The 24,881-nt window shown below is 39.0% G+C and overlaps 2 protein-coding genes across 3 annotated transcripts; one reads left to right on the top strand and one right to left on the bottom strand.

Moving 5' to 3' along the window:
• Positions 1–489: 489 nt before the first annotated feature.
• LOC128018656 (monocarboxylate transporter 5-like) lies at positions 490–14,659 on the top strand. 2 transcript variants are annotated; one of them, XM_052604311.1, is made up of 10 exons: positions 490–827; positions 2,337–2,463; positions 6,271–6,400; positions 6,510–6,642; positions 6,717–6,860; positions 6,942–7,103; positions 7,772–8,347; positions 11,767–11,978; positions 12,958–13,051; positions 13,950–14,659. In XM_052604311.1, the coding sequence occupies exons 2-10, from the start codon at positions 2,441–2,443 to the stop codon at positions 14,153–14,155; spliced, it is 1,680 nt and encodes a 559-aa protein (XP_052460271.1). In that variant the 5' UTR covers positions 490–827; positions 2,337–2,440; the 3' UTR covers positions 14,156–14,659. The 2 variants fall into 2 exon arrangements, with proteins under 2 accessions (XP_052460271.1, XP_052460272.1); XM_052604312.1 differs by lacking the exon at positions 2,337–2,463.
• Positions 14,660–21,121: 6,462 nt separating this feature from the next.
• LOC128018655 (RNA-binding protein 15-like) lies at positions 21,122–24,587 on the bottom strand. The gene has a single exon (XM_052604310.1). The coding sequence runs from the start codon at positions 24,416–24,418 to the stop codon at positions 21,866–21,868; it is 2,553 nt and encodes an 850-aa protein (XP_052460270.1). The 5' UTR covers positions 24,419–24,587; the 3' UTR covers positions 21,122–21,865.
• Between the last annotated feature and the right edge of the window lie 294 nt (positions 24,588–24,881).

Here is a 24,881-nt window from a genome sequence, read left to right as displayed (position 1 = left end):
TTTTCCTAGCACAAAACAGCACTGAGAACAGAACACAAAATAATCATCATAATGCAAGTGTGGGTCAACCTATAGTCTGTATGCGTGTGTGCTTTAAATGGCAGATAAATGTTTCCTAAGTGCATTTGTATGGTTATATCAGAATGCAGCAGGTGTGTTTCCAGAAGGTTTGAGACCACTATGAGACCTGCAATGAAAAAGGACACTGCATAACACTTGCAAGGCAACTTTTTACCTTGGATAACATCATAAAGTCTAGATATTTTAGAAAATTCTGTCATTCATTACTGTCTATTTACCTGTGTTGTTCTAAAAACCTCAAACACACACACACACGGTAGATAAAGAATCAGAATATCTAAACATTTATTATTTGCCCCCGTAGCTTTTACAGCGTGGTGCTTTGACCTCTTTCAAATAGCCACAGTCCAGAATAAACCCCTTTGAAAGTTACACTTCAATACTTACTGTAGCTTATGAGTTCCGGTCACATGGTCGTTAAATGCAGTAGGGGCCGTCTTTGGCTCTGCACAACCGGCACGCATTGTATCCGATCTGTGCCGGTCCGATGGGTCAAATGAGACCCCCGAGAGACTGGGGGCAAATTTTCGGAAAGTAGGGTAAATCAACCACAGGGAGTCCAGCCATGGTCAGGGATGACTTTGACAAGACATACAAGCCCTTTGGAGGAGCTGTCGCTGTCACCGGGGAATCTACAGATGTTACCTGCAGCCTAACTGTCACGCGCACGAGGAGGCGTCTGTCCAAATCAAGTCTTAACAAGTGAAACCTGGTATAAAGTGACTAATATCGTTACACGAAATATGGTAAGTCCTTCTTTTCCTCGCCTTCCATATGTTTGCATTTATGAAATATTCCTTGAACATTTAACAAATTAATTTTTCGGTTGCATTCATGTTCACCAGTCTATATTATACAAAAACAAAAAGTTTTTCAAGGCCAAGTTTAAGACTGCATTTACACTGCAGATCTGATTTTTATTCCCTGTTACACGTTCGCGCAAGTAAAAAAAAAAAAAAATATATATATATATATATATATATATATATATATATATATATATATATATATATATATATATATACTTTTTATTAGGCCTATTATTGGTAATAGCCTATTTATTCAAGAATGTATTTCACTTATACAAAAATAAAACACGATATCTTTTATCGGATAAAGCATTGATCATATGATGCCGGAGGTTTAAGTGACTTTTCTGGTGGTTTTTCTGTCGACTGTTATCGATGGGTGTAAAGTAATGCACTCCAGTAGCGCGCTTTCACACGAACGCCGCTGGGCTCGCGCGATCCACACACGAGCGCTCTGCAGCGTCGGCTCTCTGGCGTTTGAGGTAACATCCTCGTGATTTTCGCCACTGCTTTTTGTCATAGTATAGGATTATGAGCTAAGCCTACATTTATAGAGTTTTAACTACACAACCGCACGACTAATTGTCGTACAGGGATGGTTGAGTTGAGGATGGGGAGGAAAGGTAACATTGTAGTCTGTGTGGGATGTCCTGAACGGCGCGAATCTTTGAAGGGTGCATCTGCAAGTATTACAAACTTTTGTTTATATAAAATTTAGGAGTTACAAGGTTATTATTTATGGTAATGTAGTCTAGAAGATGGATACTAGAGTAGCCTCCATGAGGACACTTTCCCCAAAATTAGTACATGCTCTTAGTTAGTCCTAGGCGATGACTAATTTGTTTTATTAAACTAGTAGCCTATGTTTCACATTGTGAAAAGTTGAGCATGTTTTGCAGACTAAAAGTTTGATGTGAGGACACTGGGAGGCAGTGTGGAAATGTACTTCTGAAAATGTGTTTAGAAAACATTACAGTGAATCAAAGTAGAGGTCAGGAGATTTCCCTCCACAGACTCAAATGTCACAATAACAATACTGCATTTGCAGATTCATAAGTAAATGAGATTTATAGATTTAAATGCAATTCTCAGTAGAATTTAGGTTCTATAACTGATTAATAAGGCCAACCCCCTTCATGAACCCAACACAAGGTAAGAGGGTATGCTGACAGATGCACAAAGTAGTTAATTTTACATTCATTGTTTGAGATGTCTGACTGGCGGTCACAAGCCTTCACAACAGCAGTGATTTCAGGTGTGAATTGTCAAAGTATTGCTTTTGCCTCAAACTTTTTAAACAGTTTTTTTGTTAGCATAGGCCTACCTGTGTGGATCTGAAATCTCTGAGAATTATTTGAAAGGTACAAACCTTGTACACCCAATGATTAGAGATTCTTGTGTGGGGAAGGTCTAAAAGGTCATAAGTTATAACAATTTGTGTGACAGGTTTGTCATAAACAAGATCTGCAAGTTGAGTTTCCAGTGCAGAAGATGAGACAGAGGAAATAAGCGGTCACCTTAAATTTGATTAAGTTTCCTCTGCCACAACTATGCTGCCAAAAGAGCAACACAGGTGAGTCTTTTTCAAAGTATTTTACTCTAAATGCCTAAGATTATTTTTTCCTGCCTAAGATAGAGTTTTTTTTATTTTTATCGGCGGCACTTTTCACCCATATGCTAACATTTAAAACAAAAAGTAACCATAATAATATAATGATGTTACAGCATACCAGAGCAGAGGGGGTAAACACTGATGTTGTGACCCCAAAAAATTGCTCACTCTGTCACTGCATATAGGGCAATTAGTAAAAATGCAAAAGCACTGGATTTGAAAGAGGCTTGAGTGAAAAAAAAATCAGGGTAACAACATGGACCGTAGTCCTTTTCATTGCAATTTCCTGCACTTACTCTTGAACTGAAGCATTCACACATGTGATCTGGCATCCGTACATGCATGCATGCAAGCACATACATGCACAGAAACACTCTGGGGTGGCCCTCGGTAAGCACATGGGAGAAAATGTTTTCACTTACAGCACACTGGCCCAATTCATTGCTCTGTAATCCTCTAAGCAGTATTTGCATGCTTTGCCTCTCCACTTGTCTGTTTTCTCTTGAAGGAGCAGCCAACTACATGAACTCATGAGCTTTATGTACGAGAGCTTTACAATCCACATATTTTCTATCTGACAGTCGTGTTTTCATCAGTGAGTTTATGAATTTCCTGTTTCTCTTTTTTAAAAGTTCTAAACATAACCGGGTAGCACTTTAGTTTAGGGACCAATTCTCAGTATTAAGTAGTGGTGGGCATAGATAATTTTTTTTTTTTTAATCTAGATTAATCTCACTGTGATCTTGAAATTAATCTAGATTAATCTAGATTAAAATGGCTCATTCGAATTCTGCCGAAGGCATTCAGACTATGTATGCTACCCAAATAAAATTGACAAACAGTAAGTCTTTGAGAAGGGTTTTATCAAGCTAGGTGGTGCATTAGAAAAGGTGCTCATCTCCTGTTTTCAAAACGCATCACAAAGTGCTTTAAAAAGCTGTAAACTAATTCCACATTGCACAAGGTGCAAACAACCGTACGCCTGTTTCACACATACTCCGTCTGCAGTGCGTATGCGTTGCATATTTTTTTACACACCCATGTTAATGGATACCAGTTGCGTTCCAGGAGCTTTGCGTCGGCAGCAGTGCAGCGATCGTTTTATGTACCGAGTAGCAAACTGCAAAAGCGTCCTGTGTGAAAGCACATCGAGTCCGTGCTGCATCACGGACTGCATACGCACTGCAGACGGAGTATGTGTGAAACAGGCGTGAGCAGGGCCGTAGCTGTGGTCAGCGGGGCCCCGGTGAAGGTTGTACCAGTGGGCCCTGTTTGAAATTGTTTAATTTGTATGTTTGTTTCTTTTTATTTATTTGTGCTATTTACACAATGTTTAAGTTTTTTTTCAAGTTTGTATGTGTCAAGGTACAGAAACCAAATAATTAAATGTAAAATAGCACTAGATAGTCTTCAATGTAAAAATGAAATATACAATCAAACCTACATTTATTCAGACACCTTCAACATTTCTCACATGATTACAGTTTTGCTATATATATAAAAATTATATCTGGTGTCTGAATAATTTTTGGTTTGACTGTTAAAACTACAAAGTAATTCGGTCAAGAGCAGTGAGTGATTTTCATTTTCATTTTCTTGGATTAACATTACAGCAGCCAGTAGCTAAATTAGGCGCGGTCACTTTAAGAGATGATGAACGCATCCAATATAATACACATCCCATTTTTTTCCTCAACTGTTTACTCTCACTTGAGAAATAACTGACAGTTTTTTCGAGCATAATTTCCAAGGTGGATATTTTGACATATTTTGTATGTATTTCTCTGCACAAGATAAAAAATAAGCAAATTCGGTGTTCAAGCGTTTTGAGACGCCTTTCTCTGCGTGAGCCCTGAACACCAGAACACCGCGAGTACTGAATTGGGCTCTTTCACATCTTTTTGTTTGTTCAAACTGCGATTTGTATTTGTTCGTTCAGGTGCAGGAGGGACTTCGAGGAGAACTTCGCAGAAGAGAGCTCGGTTCCGTGTCGCTGTCCGTGATATGTGACTCTATCTCTGCGTGTGCACTGAACACAGTGCACGAGTAACCAGCTACACTGTTAAGCTTTTCCGCGTCTTGTGTTTGGATGCTTTAATGTTTAAATCGACAAGCGGTAAGGCTTAAAAACATGTGAAAAAGATAAGCTTTCATAACAATGCGCATCAGTGGCCCGTCAACTGAGCATCTATTAAGGCTGACCCCTCCTTTTAGGCAAGTCGTGCCACTCGGCCGCCATCTTGACAACGCCTCCGGGCAGCTATTTCAGACTAACAAGACCAGGCTCATATCTAAATGAATGAGCAGAAAGTCAGAATTGCACTTTCACTGGTTACTGGAACATAAAAACTGCATGTATAGAAACAGCAGTAAAATATGATAAAAATCGCTGAAAATTATTGATGACTTTGGCCCACAATAAGGTTTTTACTACCCTTTTACTACGTATCGCCCGATAAGAGTCTCCCGTTAACGCAGAACGTTAATGCAGATAACGGCCCACCACTAGTATTAAGTTACTTATTAGCATGCAAATTGTCTGTTTATTAATACTTTTAAAGAACATATTAATGCCTTATTCTGTATGACCATATTGTATAGATAATTAATAATAAGCAAATCAGGAGTTTATGGAGACAAAATTCATAGTTAATAGTTAATTAACAGTGAGAACTGGTCCCCAAACTAAAGTGTGACCCACAACGGCTTTAAATAAAACGATAATGCAACCCATAATGTAATTTACTTCAAAACTCATATGGAACACAAAGAAGATGTTTTTAGCAGAATGAAAATGAATTGGCCATGACTTCAGTGAATAAAGTGTTCAAGTTTAGGTTATTTCCCATACAGCCATTGTTTACAAAAGACTTTAAATATAGTGCAAAAGTTATATGGACTGCATCCAAGAGGCATGTTTTTTTTTTTGGTACTTTTTAGATATTGCTTCCCATCCACCATCCAAATGCAAATTTTTTTGTGATCCAAAAAAAGAAAGAAAATCATACAGGTTTAAAAAAAAAAAAAAAAAAGAAGGTAAATTGTGAGTGGGTATATTTTGAGTGAACTATTAAGAAAGAAAAGTGTATATTTCTGTACTGTTGTTATGTACACACATACATTCTCAGATCAACCAATTTCATTTTCTCGCTTCAGCTAGAACCACCTGAGCTGCTGAATATGATTGCTCAGTATTTATAGTTGTGCAAGCGTTTATATCTGTGAAATATTGCAGAAGATCCACCATTTCTGCACAGGGGCTCACTGGTTTGAACGAACCCATTTGACTGTTCTTTTTGTGTCATTTTAAACACTGTACTATACACACATTGTATTCAGCTGTAAATAAGGAGGTTTCCGGCTCAGATCCAGAACACTTCACCTCATACTGAGTATCCTGTAATACTCAAATTGGATCCACTCTAAACAGAATAACCAATGGTACTGATGTTGTCACTATCCACTGCATTCTGCATCCACGTTTTGCTGGCGATACTGTATTTGGGTCCAAATGTAAAAAGGGCAAATGAGATAAAAGAGTAACAAAAGATCAGAATAAAAATTAACTGTATAACATTTGCCATTTTTTTTTTATTCAGTTTTTTCATGCATTTGTCTTTGTTATAATAATGGAAGCCTTTTCATCTGTACTTTGTTCTATGTTTCAGATGGTGAAGAGGGACAATATTTGTCTTCATGTTCTCATGATAATTTTATCAAACTTTATCACTCACTGGTTAATGTTAAGTGGATTTTGTGATGTTTCAGTGATGGTAAGGCTGCCATAATCTCCTGCTCTGAGAAAAAAACTAAGGCCATGAAGAAGGAAAAGAAGGTTGTGTATGTGGATCCACCAGATGGCGGTTGGGGTTGGATGGTGGTTCTGCACTGTTTCCTGGTATGTAATGATACTGTTAGATACTGCAATTTTAAACTTCTGTGCTATGATAAAATTGAAGTGATCTGTATTGAGCTGAATCAGTTGAATCTGCTGGTGTCTTTTTCAGGTGAATGTGTTGGTAATGGGTACATTGAAGAGCTTTGGGATCTTCTTTGTGGCATTGCAGGATGAGTTTGGAGGCTCGTCAGAGAGCATCAGCTGGATTGGATCCATAATGTCTAGCCTCAGGCTCTCTGGAGGTATGGTCACCATAGCAACCATCTTTAATCCAATATGGTAGTTCATAAACCCAGTTTTGTTTGTGACCTATTAGGTCCGTTGGCCTCGGTGGCCTGTGCCAAGCTGGGGAACAGGGTTACCTCCATAGTGGGGGCGCTTCTCGTCAGTGCCGGCTTTATCTCCAGCTTATTTGCCACCAATGTGATTTACCTTTACATTAGCATGGGGATAGTTGTTGGTGAGTTTCATTTTATTTGGAAGATAAAAGTATAGATATTAAGAGTAAAAAAATTCATCCATAAAACTTTGTTTTTTCCAGGTCTCGGGTTTGCTCTTCTTTATCAGGCCACATCTGTTGTAACAGTGACTTATTTCCGAAAGAGGCTGGCAACTGCATATTCTATTGGCCGCTCTGGCATGGGTTTGACCTTCGCCCTTGCTCCTTTCACTCAGCTGCTTTTGGATCATTATGCTTGGCAGGGTAATTGGCTTTCAGCTACATTTTTTTCAAATCTGTAAGTCATATCAGTATATATATTTAACTGATATATTATTTAAATTTTTTCTTCTTTTATATAATTTTTCCCTTGACAAATATGCATACCTTTGTTCAAAAGTTTGGTGTCTGTAAGATTTTTTCAAATGTTTTTGAAAGAAGTATTTTCTGCTTACCAAGGCTTAATTTATTTGATCAAACACTTGTGAAATTTCATTGCAATTTAAAATAAAAAGATTATTCCGTGATGGCAAAGCTGAATTTTCAGCAGACATCACTCCAGTCTCCAGTGTCACAAATAATCAGGTTTTATTCTAAAGAAACATTTCTTCTTGTTGTTATTATTATTAGTTGATCATGGTTGTTCTGCTTAATGAAGTGTGGAAGTGATTTTCTGATGATACAGAAACTTTGAAGAACAACACTGAAATAGAAGTCATTTTGAGAAACTGTGTCCTTAAAAGTATCCATTCCTTTTTTTTTTTATTTTTTTTTTTTTTACCGACCCCAGACTTTTAAACGGAAGTACATATATATGTTTTTTTTCATGTTCATTTATACTTTTCATTTTATTGAAAATACATAAAAAAACGGTGAAGCAGTTGTGTTAAAATATTATTATTGACACTGACTGATTTCTGTTCTGTCTTTAGGAGCTCTGTTGATTTTGGGAGGTCTCATGCTGAACCTGGTGGCTTCTGGGATGCTTTTGCGGCCCATTAACATTACACCTCCAACTTCACCCATGTCAAACTCCACTCTTCATAAAGCTGGATCTGAGAAAGAACCTCTTAAGAATCATATTAATGGCAACACATCTATGTCCAATGGCACTTCCAAAATGGACAGCTCGCCTCCCATTTTCAGGGATACACTTATAATAGAGAACCCTGTTCATGAACAGAACACTCTTCCACATCAGGAACTCAAAAAATCCATCCAGAATGGGATGAACGGTACAGACGGCAACCAAATTAAAACTTCCCCCACGATGAATGGGGTTTCTCCTGTGGAATCATTTCTTGAGAACAACAGAACAGAAAAACTTCCTGAAAACCCCCAAAAAGTGCTGGACTTCTCACTGTTGAAGAACCCTTTCTTTTGCATCTACACCTGGTCGCTGGTCTTCAGTCAGCTGGCATATTTTATACCTTACTTCCATTTGTCTGCAAGGGCCCGGAACCTGGGCATCGACCCTATGGATGCTTCCTTCATCATCTCTGTGGCTGGTGAGTCATATTACCTTTAATCAGCCTAAGTAACCCTAGAGTCTTGCTTTTCCATTGTCATCTATTTTAAGTATTCAGTGCTTTTACAGAATTTGTCTTAAATTAGCAAGGATATTATAGATAACAAGGTTATAAGATGATTTAAATTAAAAAGTTACCTATTGCAAAAAAGTCCTCTTGTCAGTATGTTTGATATTGCTGTTCTCAGGCTGCAACAGTTCAAATGTTCACTTATAATGTGTAACCGTAGAGGAAATCAATAGGACATAAGCACTGCTGAGCTATGCTGTGGAAAATGGAGAGACCAGGGCCAAATAATGACAGTGCTGCTAGCTAGTATGTCATTAGTGAAGCTTTTTTTTTCTGGCTTCATCAGGGATGTATTTCATGAAAGCCATAAATCTTTACCTCCTAGATGCACTACAAACATTGTGCTTTGCAGCAAGTTGTACCCTTTATGGGCTTTAAAGGGTTGATGCAAAAAGGCAGCCAACTTCACATTAATTATTTGTGAGAAGTTTAAATTCTGCAGTGTTATGCAACGAGTACTCTTACATAAAAAATGAACTTTGGCATAGTAGTGGCTAAAACCAGAGGGCTTGTTAGTGTCCTCTCAATAACGCCACAGTGAAAGAAAGAGAGTGTGAATATTTTTACTCAAACTTATTTCAGGCATAATATTAAAATAGTTCTGTGGAATATTTGATTCTGATTGGTCAGCCGCGACATTCTGAGATAATGTGTTATCCATCATTCTACCCCATGCAATTTCCCTCAATTTCTTGCTTTATATTAGGATTGAGAATGCACTGTTATTGAAATTCTGACAGATGTGATGACCTGTTGGTTATTTTCTGTTATGGCTGATTACTGATAAATGACCATTAATGAAATGATGAACCCTTTTATCAAAATGAATTTAAAATAAAACAAAGTAATCTTTTGGAGTCACACTTAAAAAAGTATCCATGTCTCTGAATTATATAATAAATATTTTAAAGATAGAAATAGCAAGCCAGTTCAGTGGTGGACTGACTTAAAATAACAAATGATGTCTTACAGTAAATGTACTTTACTGTCTAGTGTATGAACTTCATAAGATTGTTTTGTAATCTGGTATCAGAGTCTGATAGCCCCTCCCATTCCGGTATGCAAAGACAGTTGCAATAGTTGAGTGAATGAAGTGTCCAACATGCCACACTTTTTTTTTTTCTTGTTAATTAAGTGCATCATCCGGATATTTGAAGTGCACAAGTTTCCAGTGTGAATATACTTGCAATATGTAACTACAAAATGTCTTAAAATAGTGCATGAGTGCACAAACGGAGACGACCCTGCTGGTGTCCTTTCACATCGGACAGGATGAGGAGGGAACTAAAGATTAGGCTCCTCGTGGCTTGTCACTCACTGTCGGCAGGCTGAGGGACCCAAGTAGCTGCCGTGAGGCTTGGCAGTTCAGTGGCTGACATTGTGTGGCGAGCCACAGAGGCAGCAATGTGGACAAAAGAGAGTGAGGAGACGAGCCAAATGCATTTTGTGTTTTAATGAGCCGGTAGCAATCAGACATGCATTTGGGTGCCCTGTACCTCAGTGAAGGCCTATTATCCATCTTTGATGTAGTGGGGACATTGCTTTCGTCCAGTCCTTTTGTGACCAATGACTGAAGTATAGAAAGACACAAACACCTCACATGCCTGATTACCCTGGTAAAAGTCCTCTATATGCTAAAGAGTGTGGACTAAAAACCTCTGTTTAAAGACATTTGCTACTTTTTGTCACTGAGATTCTATATTGAAGTTTCATTGAAAAAAGCATGACAGGAACAGCTGTGAAACTCAGTGGCCCTGCTGGGATTTAAAAACACAAACAATGCTCAAAATTTCTTTGGGTCCAAGTGGGGCACACCAGGACGTCACCTTTAGTGGTGCACGGAGCCCGGCAAACATTGAGCAGCTGTTTTGTTTTATGTCTGGCAAGCAATAAATGACTCCACATGTGCGGGAACTTCATCAGTTCAAGCCGTTGGTTCTAAAGTATATGAGCTGGCCCCTTTGGTAGATCATGGCAACACCTCTGGCTTTTCTGTAAACATTCAGTATGTGATTTGACAGGTTATGAATGAATTACAGATTAAATAAGAACTCATGTATAGGGTATTTATGTGCATTTTATGTAGGCCTATTCAGTAAACTGTGACAGCGTGCATATCAGCAGAGAGTCTCACACTTTGGATCTGTTGTGAATGTATGAGTTTGCAATAGTATTGCGTCAGGTCTTTTCCTAGACTGTTCAATAAAGCTCCTCACACAAAGACACACAACTGCAGGACAGACAACAGCAAAAACAAACCAGTACTGAACGCTTTGTACAGTACACCACAAAATGACTGTCTGATATCATTACTTCTGTTCCTCTTCTGTCACTCTTTGAACTGAAAACAGATTGCGCCAGAGATTCAAGCAAAGTCAGTTAACTGAAAGTATGCTGCATGTATATTTAGTTGAATAAAATTGTCAGTCTTTATTTGAATAAAAATACTGAAAAACATTCATACTGTGAAATAATATTATAATTTAAAACAACTGTTTTCTATTTGATTTCAAATTTATTAAAAATTTATTCCTGATGATAAAGGTAAAATGTTCAGCAGCCATTACTCCAGCCTTCAGTGTCACATGATCTTTCAGAATTCATTCTAATATGCTGATTTGCTGATAAATAAACATTTCTTATTTGTTTTTGCTGCTTAATATTTTTGTGAAAGTCAAGATACATTTTTTTGTTTTTTTATTTTTATTGTATTTTTTTTAGGATGAATAGAAAGTTAAATAGAACAGCATTTATTTGAAATCTTGTGTAACATTATAAAAGTCACTGTCACTAATGAGCAATGTAATGTGTCCTTGCTAAATAGAAGTATTCATTACTTAAAATAAATAAATTAATAAATAAAATCTTAATCAAATAAAAACCGACCCCAAACTTTTAAACTGTAGTGACTTACCTTTTCAAAGTAAGTATGTTGTTGTAGTTTATTTTTATTTAATTATTATAATTTTTTTTTTTTTTTACTGAATAAAACCTCTCCATTCTCCATTTTGGGAGAAGCAGAGGTGCAGCATTTTTAATGTGTGCAAGCATTGTAAGGAGATGTTGTAGTATGTGTTTGCATGATAGTGACTTACATTCTGGAAATTCTGTTTTTCACACAAAGCTAAAATTTAGATTTGGACATTTAGATTACATTAATAAGGCTGTCGTGGTGATTTTTTTTCTTCTTATTTCCATGTTCAAAAGAGGTCAAACATGTTTGGAACAACATTGAGTTTGTAATATTGTATAAGGATGAAACTTTGGAAGAATGCACACTAATTGGCCCATTTTCAGTCCATCAGTTCCACAGTTTTTCTGTCTCACAGGTATAACAGAGACGGTGGCCCAACTTGCATCTGGCTGGGTGACAGACAGGAATCTGCTTCACAAATATCACTACCATAAGGCCTACCTGATCCTGTGTGGTGTGGTCAATCTTCTCTCCCCTCTTGCCACCTCATACATCTTGCTCATGGTCTACGCTGTCTTCTTTGCCATCTTCTGTGGGGGGTACATGGCTCTTCTACTTCCTGTATTGGTGAGTACAGGCAGGACTGTTCATGTGCCATTGTCATTGCAACACATTCTTTCATGCATTCTTCATAGCAGTGTTGCAACGGTTAAGTATAAATGTGTAGCTATAGATAATACACTATAATTTAGTTAAGTTTAAAATTGAAATGCAAGTTGTCTTTGTTTAAGTTCTTTGGCACTTTCAGTGTTGGCAATGTTACCAGAAGCTTGAAAAGATGTCTTAGAGTAGTTATGAGCTCAGTTCTGTTCATTAAAAAGATGTGTGTGGACCGGCAGGGTGGGGACATCCTAATGCAGTTTCCTTCACTCATATTATATGTGCTCATGGAAAGGTATTCTTTCTAGTTCTGAGTCAGTGAGTGTTTGTGCTGTAATACTGCAAAGGGCATTGTAAGGAGAGAGAGCTAGATTGACAGGCAGCACTACAGTACACACCTTCTTCTGGAAGAAATCTACTGTTTTATCTTACAAATATTTTAGTACCTAAAAAACCCCTGGGGGAAACCGGATAGTTCAACCAAAAATACTGCAGATTCCATTGTTCTCACCCTCAAGTCGTTTCAAACCTGTATGAATGTCTCTCTTATGCTGAACACAAAAGGAACCAAATTGGAGAATGTAGGTTACCAAACTGCTCTGAAATGTTATTGCTTGTCCAAATGTAATATGCAAATCAGCTGTTCTATTATGAGTAAATATGAGTAAATTTGATCAAGAGAAAGACTGTAGTAAAGCGAATGGTTGTATGTATATATATATATATATATATATATATATATATATATATATATGATGGCTTATTAATAGATTATATACGAATATGGCATTTAAAAACTTTTTCTTTAATCATTAAGCCTCGTCCATACTCCATATCAAAGTTTGCTAACCAAAGTTCTATTTCTTCTCGTCTAGGAAGAGAAGCCATGATCTGATATATATCACCTGTCATAAATATAATTCATTTCACTGTTTGTGTTTTCCAGGTGGACTTGGTGGGTTCTGAAAAGCTGAACAACTCGATGGGGTTTTCGATGTTCTTTGTGGGGCTTGGCTGTCTCACAGGTCCTCCTCTGGCAGGTATGTGGAGTTTGGATCAACTCCTTGACTACATCATAGAATCAGTAAACATCAGAAGATAAATGTGGTATTGATGTCTCACAAAAATAATCAGCAGCTTTGGAAAGACTTGGCTGAACATGATAAAGCTTGCTTCTGTGTGTGTGGCTCAAGGGACACTGAGATTGTACAGTAGTTTCATATTTCTGTTTATGTGAGTTACAGATGGAAGACATGTTAACTCATCTAGCTTATTTAGTTCTCCTAATATACAGTATATATGGCTTCTTTTTATTATAACGTATTGCTAAACAAATTCCATTTGTCTACTTTCAGGATTATAGAATAGATGTATTTATGTGCTGCAATTTATAAACAAAATCCAGTCAACAACACAAATACAGAATCTCCTTATGTGGAACTGTACTACAGCGAAGTACAGTTCTTGGAAATTCAAGTCATGTAGAGGGGCCTCTTCAGGAAGGCGAGTATAGACCTTGCCCTGAACTCTGTAACACAGTCATGCTAACATGAACCATCTTGTCAGGGCCCCCTTCCACGGCCCCCCGCCCCCAAAAATAATGAGCAGCCAGGGAAGCAAAACTGATTTTTCTATCCTACCCAAGACCCGAGGCTGCTTGTATAGTGAAAACAAACCATGGTTTTAAAAGCATATCCAGTCAGAAAACAGGTATGGGGAGAATCTGGGGTGGAAAGTGAATAAAGTTTTCTACTTCAGTCCATCATCTTAAGTGTCAGGTTTTTTACTGACTGTTGTCAAGTATATTGTGCGAAGGAAAGACAACATGTAGAATGCCTCTTATTCCATGTTTTCTTCATTGACCTCCATTCATTATTTAAGGAAGACTTTCCATCTGTCAAGTTTAATTTACATGTAACCTTGCGTTTCATCCCAAAGGCTTCCTGTACGACTACACTCAGACCTATGACTGCTCCTTCTACCTGGCAGGAGTGTGTTATCTGTTATCATCAGTTTCTCTTTTCCTCGAGCCTCTGGCGAGGCGCTGGCAAGCCCGAAAGAAGCGGCTTGAGATGCTAAATGAAGAAATGATGTGGAGTAACGGCTGTTTCTGCCCGGCGCCTCAGAGGAATGGAGTTGTATAATAAAGGAATAAATTCAAAGCCATTTCACTTTCCACCATGTCATGTGGTTCACATTCTGAAGGCTGATCGGAAGAGGACCTAACCTGAACATTTGGTCGGGACCTCAGCGTGGCAAGCAAATGAACGTTCATTTGAATGCAGAGAACAGGAAGTTAATGCTTTAATGCAAACTATTTTGTTAGAGGGTTCATTAGAATGGATTGTGTTGAATTGTTTTTATATAAATTCATATAAACAAATAGTAAGCTTCTCTCCCCGCCACATTTAATGGCATTCAGATCAGCACAAGAACAAGAGTCTTTGTCACCACATAAGCCTTTATGTTACGGCACATGATGAATCGTGATCTTCCTACATTAGAAAGTTACTCAGATGCTTCCACCGATATGATGGTAAATTTGTATCACAGGACACATTTTACTCACTTAGGCAAATATACTAGTACTGAAATAAGAGTATTTTGTCAGATGGTGATGGGTCTATGCAATAAACCTATTAAGACTCTGTGTGCCTCCTTTCTGATACTTTAATGTGTGTTCATGTCTATAGATGTGTTTTCACAATGAAGCTCAGTACTGTGTAAAGGACTGCAGAAGGCCATAATGGCTGTCATCAACATATTTTGTCATTGGTGCCTCATTTGGAAGACATTTTGGATGTCTCTCTCTCTCTCTCTCTCTCTCTCTCTCTTTAAATCAGTCACACTGTCACTTACTACTGACAACAACCAAGATATTTTTTTGGAACAAACCACTGTGTGAATACAAGTGAATATTCTTCTGATGCCAAGATTTAGAATAATTAGGTCAGCTGGCTTGTGGGTTTATGTGTAACTGTTCAAGAGGCCCAGACATTGAACATTTACACGGAGTGTTTCTCTAAAGCGCAAGTCCTTTTTTACTTTTTACTTTTTTTATTTTTAGGTTTTGATTTTGGTGGTTAAACTACAGTGCACAGTTTGTCACCTCTGTTTGTACACAATGACTGTATTAATTATACCGTGATGCAAGCCAAAGATACAATGGAAATGTAATTTATCAATCTATGCATTTGAACACGTCTTGCGTCGATAGCAATGTAATGTTGGAGTTTCCCTAGTAATGTAGTTGTGTGTGAGCTGATGCCCTCTAGAGGTAAAACGGTGTACTGCTACTGGAATGCTGTTTCAATTAACAGGAAGTTCGTGTTCTGGAACGTCCAATTATTTGCTTTTCATTAAGTAAAGACAATTTACACTTTTTTTGTTTTTGTTTTGGGCAGCAAGCTTTTTTATCACTTAATTGTTTAATGAAAGCTGTTATTGTGTTTTTTTTTTTTTTTTTGGAGAAATGTGTTGGTTTTTTGGAAAATTTCTATAAATAGTTTTGAACTCTAAATCTAGCCTTAAAGACAGTCATGGGTACACAATAACACTATTAATGTCAATGACGGGCTTCACCATCTTTACTGTACTGTAATGTAAATGTGTGGTGCTAGCATGAGGGTTATTTTTTAAATTGTTTTGTTGATATTGTTCACAGTTGTCAAGATCTACAAGACTGGGATTAAAGAAACCTTTTGACATCCACTGGGTTTCCTTTATAACATTTGTTAATCACTGGGAGATTTTATGTAAATTATAAGGAAAATATAAAATAAAATAGTTTATCTGCAAATAGTTTATATAATCTTTGAAACAGCACTGTCTGAAATCCATTGACTGATCATTATTATTATTAAGGGCATATTAAAAAAATATGCATTTTCCTATAAATAGTTGTTGTCATTTGAAATGTGTCATAAAAATATTGCACAGTGGTGTAACAGATATCTTTATTAAGAACACTGCATATAGCACACAACAATGGTAAGCATTATACTTACATTCTTAATGCATCATTCCAAGACATTCCTCAAATACAAAAATAGTCTTTGTATTACGAGAAATCATAAGCATCCATTAGTATTAATACAACCCTGCTTAATTCTAAAATATTTCAACCAAAATTACTGCTTAGCTTGAAAATGAGCTGGTACTTACAGACATGTTTGCCAAGAGGAGATACTGCACTATTTTCATGTTTAATTTACTGATGAATAGATGTCCACAGTGCAACACTGATGTTCTGTGGACACAACAGCACATACAAATATGTATAGAAAATCTTATTAATCACATGCATTATAAACAATAATTAAATATGCTTGTTCAGCTGTAGGTAACAAAGGCTTTTCATCAATAACAAACCGTCTTAGTTTCACCTGAAGACGACGGTGCATTCATTACTCAGCAGATATTCAGATCTGTCCACCTGAAATAAGATTCCAAACAGAACATTGGTTAAAAAAATTGTCAGCATATATTATATTCTCACTATAGAGGCCGTTAGTGTTAAAATATCAATTTGACATCAAACAATGCTTAAGACTTGATTTAGATTCTGTAACATTATTTTAAATTGAGTTTGGACAGCATATTTCTTCCAGGGGTAATTGGGTGAAAATAGGAAATTAATCCCACACTGAAATTGGTTTAATTTACATGTAGGCTAATTAATGTTTAATTTATTTCAAACCCATGTCATGTCAAGTTTTGATGTTTGATTTGCATATATAACCTGTATTTTTGTCAATTTTGATGTCAATTTGATGTGTTTTCAACATCAGTTGCCCACTGAGAATGATTGTCATACATAGCAGTACAGGTATACGCTCACAATTAACTCTTTGCAGAGCAAAGTTTGACTGCAAATGAGTTTGTGCATTTACCTTGAGTTTCCAATCAACATTCATGCATTCATTCATTCCTAGTAAGATCAGAGGGCAGAAAGCCTATTGTGAGGCCTAAAATAGCTTATAGTCATCATGTGGTAGCTTGTGCAGAGAACTAAGCTGCAACCAGGAACAATGAGCTAATGTTTTGGACTGACAGACTTAATATGCTCTTTTCATTACTTGGAACAGTGCCTGAACTACACAAAGAAATGATGTAAATGAGGCCAGAGGACAGGCTTGAATATTACCATGGAGATCTACGGTTACCAAGTTACCAGGCCCATTCCAAAGCATCTGAAGACAAGCAAGTCAGTCAGAACTGTGGTAAAGATACAGGAGGAAACATTAGAGACCGAGACAGCTGCTTATTATTACCCTCACTGACATCTTATTCTGACAACGTGTGACTGAAAATGTAGTAAAATGTTATAGAAATAAATTATCACAATTGTTTCCGTTATATGTGTTAATGAAAATTGATTTTAATGTTAGCCAGTGCCCAACCCTTTCTGCGGAGAACAGATTTTGGTCAAACTATGTGCGTCACATCTGTACTCACAATCAAAGCAGTCTCATTTTAAAGACTGCGCTCTAATGAGGTCGCATTTGTCAGCCACATACGTCATCAAGGATGTCTCAGTTCAGAAAAGTAATTCTAAAATTAACTGTTCATCCCCGTGAGGCATGAATTATTGTAATTTCTCTTTTAATTTGGAATGCAATGGTTACTTTTCTGAAACGAGGCAGCCTCAGTGATGTACGTGGCTGTTAAATGCGGCCTTCAGAAGATACACAATATCAGTGTAAAGAGGAAATTCTAACAGTCCTATGAAGAGGAAAGAAAAAAAAGTAAAAGAACCTTATGCAATCATAACTTTTGGACACCCATCATAATTTAAACTAAGAAGTTCAACACGTCCTCCCACAATAAGCCTCTGGGTGAGCCTGTCTATAATCAACAAGGTTTACTGTAAAGCTAAATGATCAGTTCTAATGATTTTCTACAGTCATCTAATCATTTTTTTGTTTTCGGTTTCTTTCTGTCATTAGGACAAAATGCCAAGACAATTCAGTTGGAACCGAGGGGACGCTAACATTGACAGTCATAGTCAATTATGTTCCCAATGTTCTAAGAAAACATCACAACTGGGCTTTTTATAAAGTTATGATTCAAATTAACATTAGAACTTAAAAGTGAATTAACTGTAAGGATTATAAGGCTGACTAAAATACTAAAAGTAAATGTAGTGAGGCTTTAATTGTAATGAAGAGCTCTATGACATTACACAGGCTAAAAGGAAGGGTGGGATTGCATTTAATTTTTTATGTAAATTGTAAATTTTGTTGCTTTAACTTCAGTATTTTATAACAAAAATTAAAATGAAAGAACACCTATGACCTTATTTTGAAGACCTTAAATTATTATTTTAAATTTGTGTTTTGTTTGTTTACTGTCATTAGAACTGTTTGTATGATCTGAATGAAGCAGACAGCTGAACGCTTTTGATGATCTAAGGGATACTACCAATTCATTTTTATATGTGAATAACAGGTTAATGGTTAATGTACTTTTAAAAATACAACAAATGTAATCTTCTCAATTTAAAATAGATTTTTGCCCATATATTTATATAATGGAAGAGAAAACTTGTTTCAATCATGTTTCAAAATATCTTGTTAGAAAGTCAGAGGTTAAGAAGAACAGAGTGAAAAGATTATGAACATGACTTTCATTTTTGGGTGAACTGGTGCTTTAACATTCGACATGTTTAACATGTAAAATCACAAAAACAACAATCTCTTACTTAAAATATAACATGGATTTTTGCATTTTCTTCTTTTTCCCAGAAGAAACAAATAAGGTTTTTCAAACTACAGCCCAAGATGTTACAACCAATGGCAGTGTTCTAATTTATTTGCTGCAGTGACACTTACCTGCACCAGGTAGACTTCTGAAGTCTAAAGACCTGGTATGGATTAAATACTCCCTACTCACCACCCACACCAGAGGACTGGTCTGGATCCTCACATCAGAGGCCTGAATGAGCTGCTGGTGACGTGATGCAGCTGATCGGACATCTTACTAAGGGAAGGGAAGGAGGTGGAGTTCAGTTTCTTCCTCCTGATGAGGCTCCTCGCAAGCAAACTCCATGTTAACTTTGGCTGGAGTTCACACTGGCAGCATGTTTTCTTTCAGGGGGTTCTTCACAACGAAGGGTCAATTTACCACGTAGCGATAATCTTTTTCTCTTTGGGAAAATAAACGTTTAAGAAAACAAAACTATCAAAACTCGATTCAAGTCAGACACAATTTCGAAGGCTAAAAACGCTTTTGGCTTTTCTAAATCCTCTTCCTTCACTGCTTTTCAATGGAGCAAAACAAAATCATATCAGATGAAATCAAAGGGATGGGATAAACAAACGCCTGCTCCTCTGAATTGGAGATCACTGATTCGAGGTTGATTCAGGGCCTCTATCGCGTTGGCAGTTGTGCTGGCAATGCACAGTACAGCCGGACAGGTTACAGCAAGCCTGGATACTTCCAGATGACGGACACATAAAGGAAGCAGCCGTGAAGGTGCTGAAACAGAGACTTCAGTTTAGGTGAAGGTCTGCGCAAACATCGTCTCTCCACTCAGAAGAACGGCCCCCTTCTCCCTGATCTGTTTGAGGGTTGGGGGCAGCAGGACCCTCTGGTTACTTAGCATGTAGGGCCACTCCAGGACACAAGGGTGGAAAACACAGATCAACAACAACTTTGAGCCTCAAAAGAGCTCTCACACTGCCACGACTGATCCTGGGCCGAACACAAGGGAGGAGAATTTCTCTTTCCTGAGCAGAAACAAGCAATCGAGCAACAATTCCTCCCGAAACACAAACGAAAAAAGCAGCGGCAGGCGTTCTTCAATTGATTTCCAACGAATAAACATTTTCTCCCTCAAAGGAAACAATTTATTGATAGCGTGATATAATCAAATGAGGGGCCAGTGCACTTTTTGTGTGTACAAACAGCCATATCAAGAGCTGTGCAAGGAGTGAGTGACCGCTTCCTCTTTCTCCCCCAATCAAGAAATTAGGTAAATACAGCACAAATCAAGAGTGTCATTATTTCCGTTTAAATACGGGAACTGTAAGCACAAAAAAAAAAAAAAAACAATTACACAAGCAGGAAGATGCTCTCAGTGAGAGTACACTAACACTTAATGGAAAGCTCTTGCCCCTGTGCATCCAAAGGGCTCCTGAATCATTTCAAACAATCATTTCTGCTTCCAGCCATGTGAAGTCCACTTGTGGAACGGTCCATTTCCTGTCCTGTCTGGCCGAGACTGAACGTACAGTATGTCCATTTATTCATGTACACAGACAGCTGTTATATTATTAAACCACCAACTGATCAACGTTTAAAACACAATTTAGTTGGGGGGGGGGGGGGGTCAAACATGAAAAGATGCAATGGTGCAACGGATCAGTACACTGCAATAAGCTAAACAGACTAAGAACACAAATTTCTACTTCTTCAGGATTTGAGAGAAAATTGTGGACTGTCATTTTAAAACCATTCAAACAATGACATATAAGAACCACAACATCATGTTATATTTCAAACATAAATTGCTATTCAACTAAAAACATACTTAAATATAGGTCTATATTGTCAACTAAAATAATATGTCAATGAAATAAAACGTAGGACTGTCTTACAGCTGCACAAGAACTAAATTGTTAGGGTATCAAGTCAAGTTTTTTGTACAGGTATGTGGGCCTGAATTTTTTTAATGAGTTATACATATTAATTTCTTAGTGCTATCCACATGGCATATCTAGCAAATTATGGATGATTATGACAATATCACATTATAGGCCACTTTCACTTTACACTGATGATCTCAAAAGTCTGTTTTTACAGCAAATGCACCTTTTTTGTCTATCTTTATAAAGAGACCTCCATAAGAATATCATCAACAATATCACTGTAAATAGGTTTACCTGGAAAATTATGACAGTCCTATGGGGAACAATGAATTAAAACCAGTGTTAATTAATCAAATCAATTATTTGTGACCCATCATAATTTAATCTCAGACATTTCACACTATCCCATTTGAAAACAGAATTATGCTTCATTCAAAACCTTTCAAATGTAACCCAAAAACATGAAAACAATTATCAGAACAACTTTTTCTTCTTTAAACACAAACTGAATGCTTGATGTTATGCTTTGGTCTAAGGAGGGCTTAGAAAAATCTCTGTTTATAAATCAAAATACGTTCACAAATTATTTTTGAATGTGATAAAGGGGTGTTAAAATGCAGCCTGTATCAATCGATATAACACTGATGACATTTTTTTTGGCTACATATATTAAACCTCTGAAACGGCTTAATGTACAACACTAGCATCAACATGCAGTTTCAACATATTCTGTCTGTTTAAGTGGCCTACAGGACTGTATATCTATATTACACTCCCCATTACTGAATGATTATTCAAAGCATCAAGACACATAAACCAGGCTCCCATTAAATCAGATTAATTGAGAATCATGAACATGAAGGAAATGAACACTTCCCAAAAAAAGATTTCGTACAGGGATGACTGTCTGGAATCTGACTGAAATACATGTTGATAGGAAGTGTTGGAACTAGAAAGCATTTAATGACCAATAGCAAATGAAATTCCTATTCTAATATTCCTAATATCATTCTTTTAAGCAGGGTACAACTTATCACAAACTAGACATCTGAATAAATTGCAAATGAAAACAAATATATTGCTATAGAGCTAAACTTTGCTATACGAATTGGCCTTTTTCTCTCTTTTTTTTGTACATGTTTGGCAGAGCAGGTCATAACATTTGCTCTTTACTCTAGTACCACGTCTGCTTTAGAGAGCATGCAATTAAGAGACATTAAGAGAAGCTTGCATTTAACAACACTTTTGTGTGCATTATGATTGTTAAGATGCTCCTCGCACAATGATCATGACCAGGAAGTCCTCTTCGGTTTTGGCAAGAGCTTTCGCAGAAGAATCTAAGAACTGCTGAGAGAAATCACATGGTGGAAATGCATGCAGGACCCCAGTGTTGTCCTTATCTCTACTGCCCCCGACGGGTAAACTGATGACCCCGGCGGCCTGCTTTTGCTTCAGGTATGAAACCAAGTTGCGCAGGGGCCTCTGCGTCGATGCTGCTGGGTCCGAAGATGAAGTCTCCTCAGAGCTGCCTGGAACCGCCAGTAGAACCGCATACCCGCCTGGGCCTGCGACTTTGATGCGCCGAGACACTTCGTCGGTCTTGGGCTGGTCAAGGCGAAGGCGCTGTGTGATGCGTAGTTGTGTGACTTTACCGCCCGTGCTGCCGTCGATGAGGAGACTGCTGGCGATGCTCAGGTCCCCCTCCAGAAGGTGCATGCTGGCTGGGAAGTTACTGTTTTTCAGGAGCAGCATGCCATTCCAGGCCATGCTCAGCTTTCCCCCTGCATCCTGCTTTGAAGCCTGGCTTTTGGAGCTGGTCTCAGATCGGTCCCTCTTGGAGGGACCTTTGGCTGAATCGCCCGCTTTGCGCTTTCTCTCTGCCGGACTCACGCCGACACTAGACTCTAAGAGGGTGCTGCTGCTTTTGATGCGCTTTTCACTAGGGCCCCTGTCCAGGCTGCTGTGGCTCTCTCGTGCTGGAGACACACGGTCGGCTCTCGCCGGCCGCTCAGAGTCACTGAATCGTCCATCTCGACTGCTCCCTTCTGGGCTGCCCTCAAGGGATGGCGGTCTGCGACGACGGGCCGCCCACTCGCTGCTGCTGTCAGGTGAACACTCCAGATGTCTCCCATCCTCCATGAGCCGTCGCTTGCGTGCTGCTTCCCTGCCTGGCAGCTCCCGCTCCAGTGACCACGCCTCTCGCCGTCGCTCGCGCTCCAAGTGTTCGAGGGGCTCAAACGCAGGCATCCGTACACGTTCACGAATGGCAGGCGCAGGCCATTCAGCCCCAGCATACAGTTCTCGTTCCCTGAAGTGCAGCGGTGGGGGAGTTCGTTCTCGGACCCTGATGGCTTCGGGGGTGGCGCGATGGACAAAAGATTCAGCCACGATTTCATAATGTTGCAAAGGGAGGGGCTGCAAGAACTGCTGCTGATAGCGGTGCTCTGTGTCAGCAAAGTCCACCCTCAGCCTCCTGTCGGGACCGCCGAGGGGAAATCCACGCATGTGTGTGCAAGCCGCCTGAGCAGCATCCAGGCTTTCATACTGAATATAAGCCCAGGTGTCCCCTTTTCTGTAGTCTATAGTCCTGATAGTGCCGAAGCGGTCAAATTCCCTGGCTAACGCAGTCAGAGGCACCCAAGGTCCAAGACCGCCTACCCATAAGCGTGTGGTGGGGGTGGCTTTGCCATAGCCAATCTTAATGGGGTTTCGACCCACAACTTTCCCAGACATGCTCATTTTTGCTCTATGGGCCATGTCCAAGTTTTCAAATTTGAGAAAGCCATAGGTGCTGCTCTGGCCCCGACTTGGTCTTTTAATGTCCACCTCTGTGATGGTCCCAAATCGTTCAAAAGCTCTCCTCAAATCATTTTCAGTCACAGTAATATCCAAATTACCCAGAAATAGTGTGCGGTTGGCCCTCTGGTCGTCCTCTGGAGAGATAAAGTCCTCCTCGCGGAAAGGAGCAGCTCGCTCCGCGGTGTACGCGGGCCGCGCCCTGGCTTCATAAAAGGCGAACTCTCTCTCTCTTTCAAGCTCTCTCGGTAAAGGCGGGGGAGGGGGAGGAGGAAGCCGACCCAGAGCTAACTGTTGTAAACGGTAGTCTCTGTACCCCAGACCGGTTGGAGAGAGCGGCCTCTGTGTGTGCAAATGTCTGTGTCCTGCTACAGAGAAATTATCTACCGGAGATCGACTTCTCCTCCTGTTCAAGTAGACTGCCTCAATTTTCAAAGGACGGTCGTAGAGCACCAGCCGCCCTCGAGCGTGCTTTGCCGCTCGGGCATCATCCGGTCTCCTAAAGTTGACAAATGCGATTCTCTCGTCGTTGACTCTGCTGATTTTAACACTTACGTCGCCAAATTTTTTGAATTCGTGAAAGAGGCCGTCCTCGATTTCCTCGTCGCTTAGCTGGGAGCCGAGCTCGCTGATTTTTAAAGTTTTGTACTCACTTTCGTTTGGGGGAAGCGGGGCGCGCGGCTCTCCGCGCGAGTTGGTGCGCGCGGCCGCCTCCAAGGACAGACTCGAGGCGTGATTCTTGCCGCTCGAGCTCGCAACAGGGCTAGTGTAACCGTGGTTATTTCCAGTCCGACTGGATACATGTCCGTCAAAATCCCGTCCATCTCTTTTATCTCCGATCAGTGCCCGTCGTGCGGAACCCCCTTCGCTTTTAGATGAACTGTTGCCGTTGTTGTTTCCGCCACCAGAAATCGAGATAACCCCCATTTTCTTACTGGTCGGGTGGCTTCCTCCCCTGTCTCGTATATCATCCAAGGCCCTTGAACGCTTTTTCACCGGCGACCGCTCCTTCCCTTTCATCGTTGATCTCCTCCGGCTTTGCGCGGCTAACAAAACACTTTTTTACAGTTATGCTATCCTAATGTCGACGAATTTACACTAGCAAGTGTTTAATTTGTTCAGTGTCCCTGCGGCAAAACAACAGCATACGCCATCTTGTCAAGACTAAAGCACGACCCGCCCGTCGACTTAGATTGGTTTGAATCTCTGAGAAAAGTCAACGCCATTGGCTGTTTTGTCTGTCAATCAAGAGCTCCCGTACAGCGCCCAGACTCGGTGTAAACCATTTTAAGCTTCAAACGCCAAATATTTACCATTGCCACAAGAGGGGTGATATTTAACAAATCTTTGCTGAAGTTGTGAGGGTGCACTGAAAATATAATATCTTAGTTAAATCAGTGTTGATGCTTTTAGCTGATGCTAAAACTGGGAATTTTGTTTCATTTAATTAATCCGTTTACACTTCGTTTAAATTACGATTGTA

Source organism: Carassius gibelio, chromosome A8 (assembly GCF_023724105.1).
Source record: "Carassius gibelio isolate Cgi1373 ecotype wild population from Czech Republic chromosome A8, carGib1.2-hapl.c, whole genome shotgun sequence".
NCBI classification, from domain to species: domain Eukaryota; kingdom Metazoa; phylum Chordata; class Actinopteri; order Cypriniformes; family Cyprinidae; genus Carassius; species Carassius gibelio.
The sequence above is the reverse complement of the archived record's forward strand: the minus strand, read 5'-3'. Positions and strand labels throughout refer to the sequence as shown.

Coding starts and splice junctions, on each gene's coding strand:
- LOC128018656 (XM_052604311.1), top strand. CDS start 2,441: ATGCTGCCAAAAGAGCAACACAG. Junction 8,348..11,766: donor CTTCATCATCTCTGTGGCTG/GTGAGTCATATT, acceptor TCTGTCTCACAG/GTATAACAGAGACGGTGGCC. Junction 13,052..13,949: donor CACAGGTCCTCCTCTGGCAG/GTATGTGGAGTT, acceptor TTCATCCCAAAG/GCTTCCTGTACGACTACACT.
- LOC128018655 (XM_052604310.1), bottom strand. CDS start 24,418: ATGAAAGGGAAGGAGCGGTCGCCGGTGAAAAAGCGTTCAAGGGCCTTG.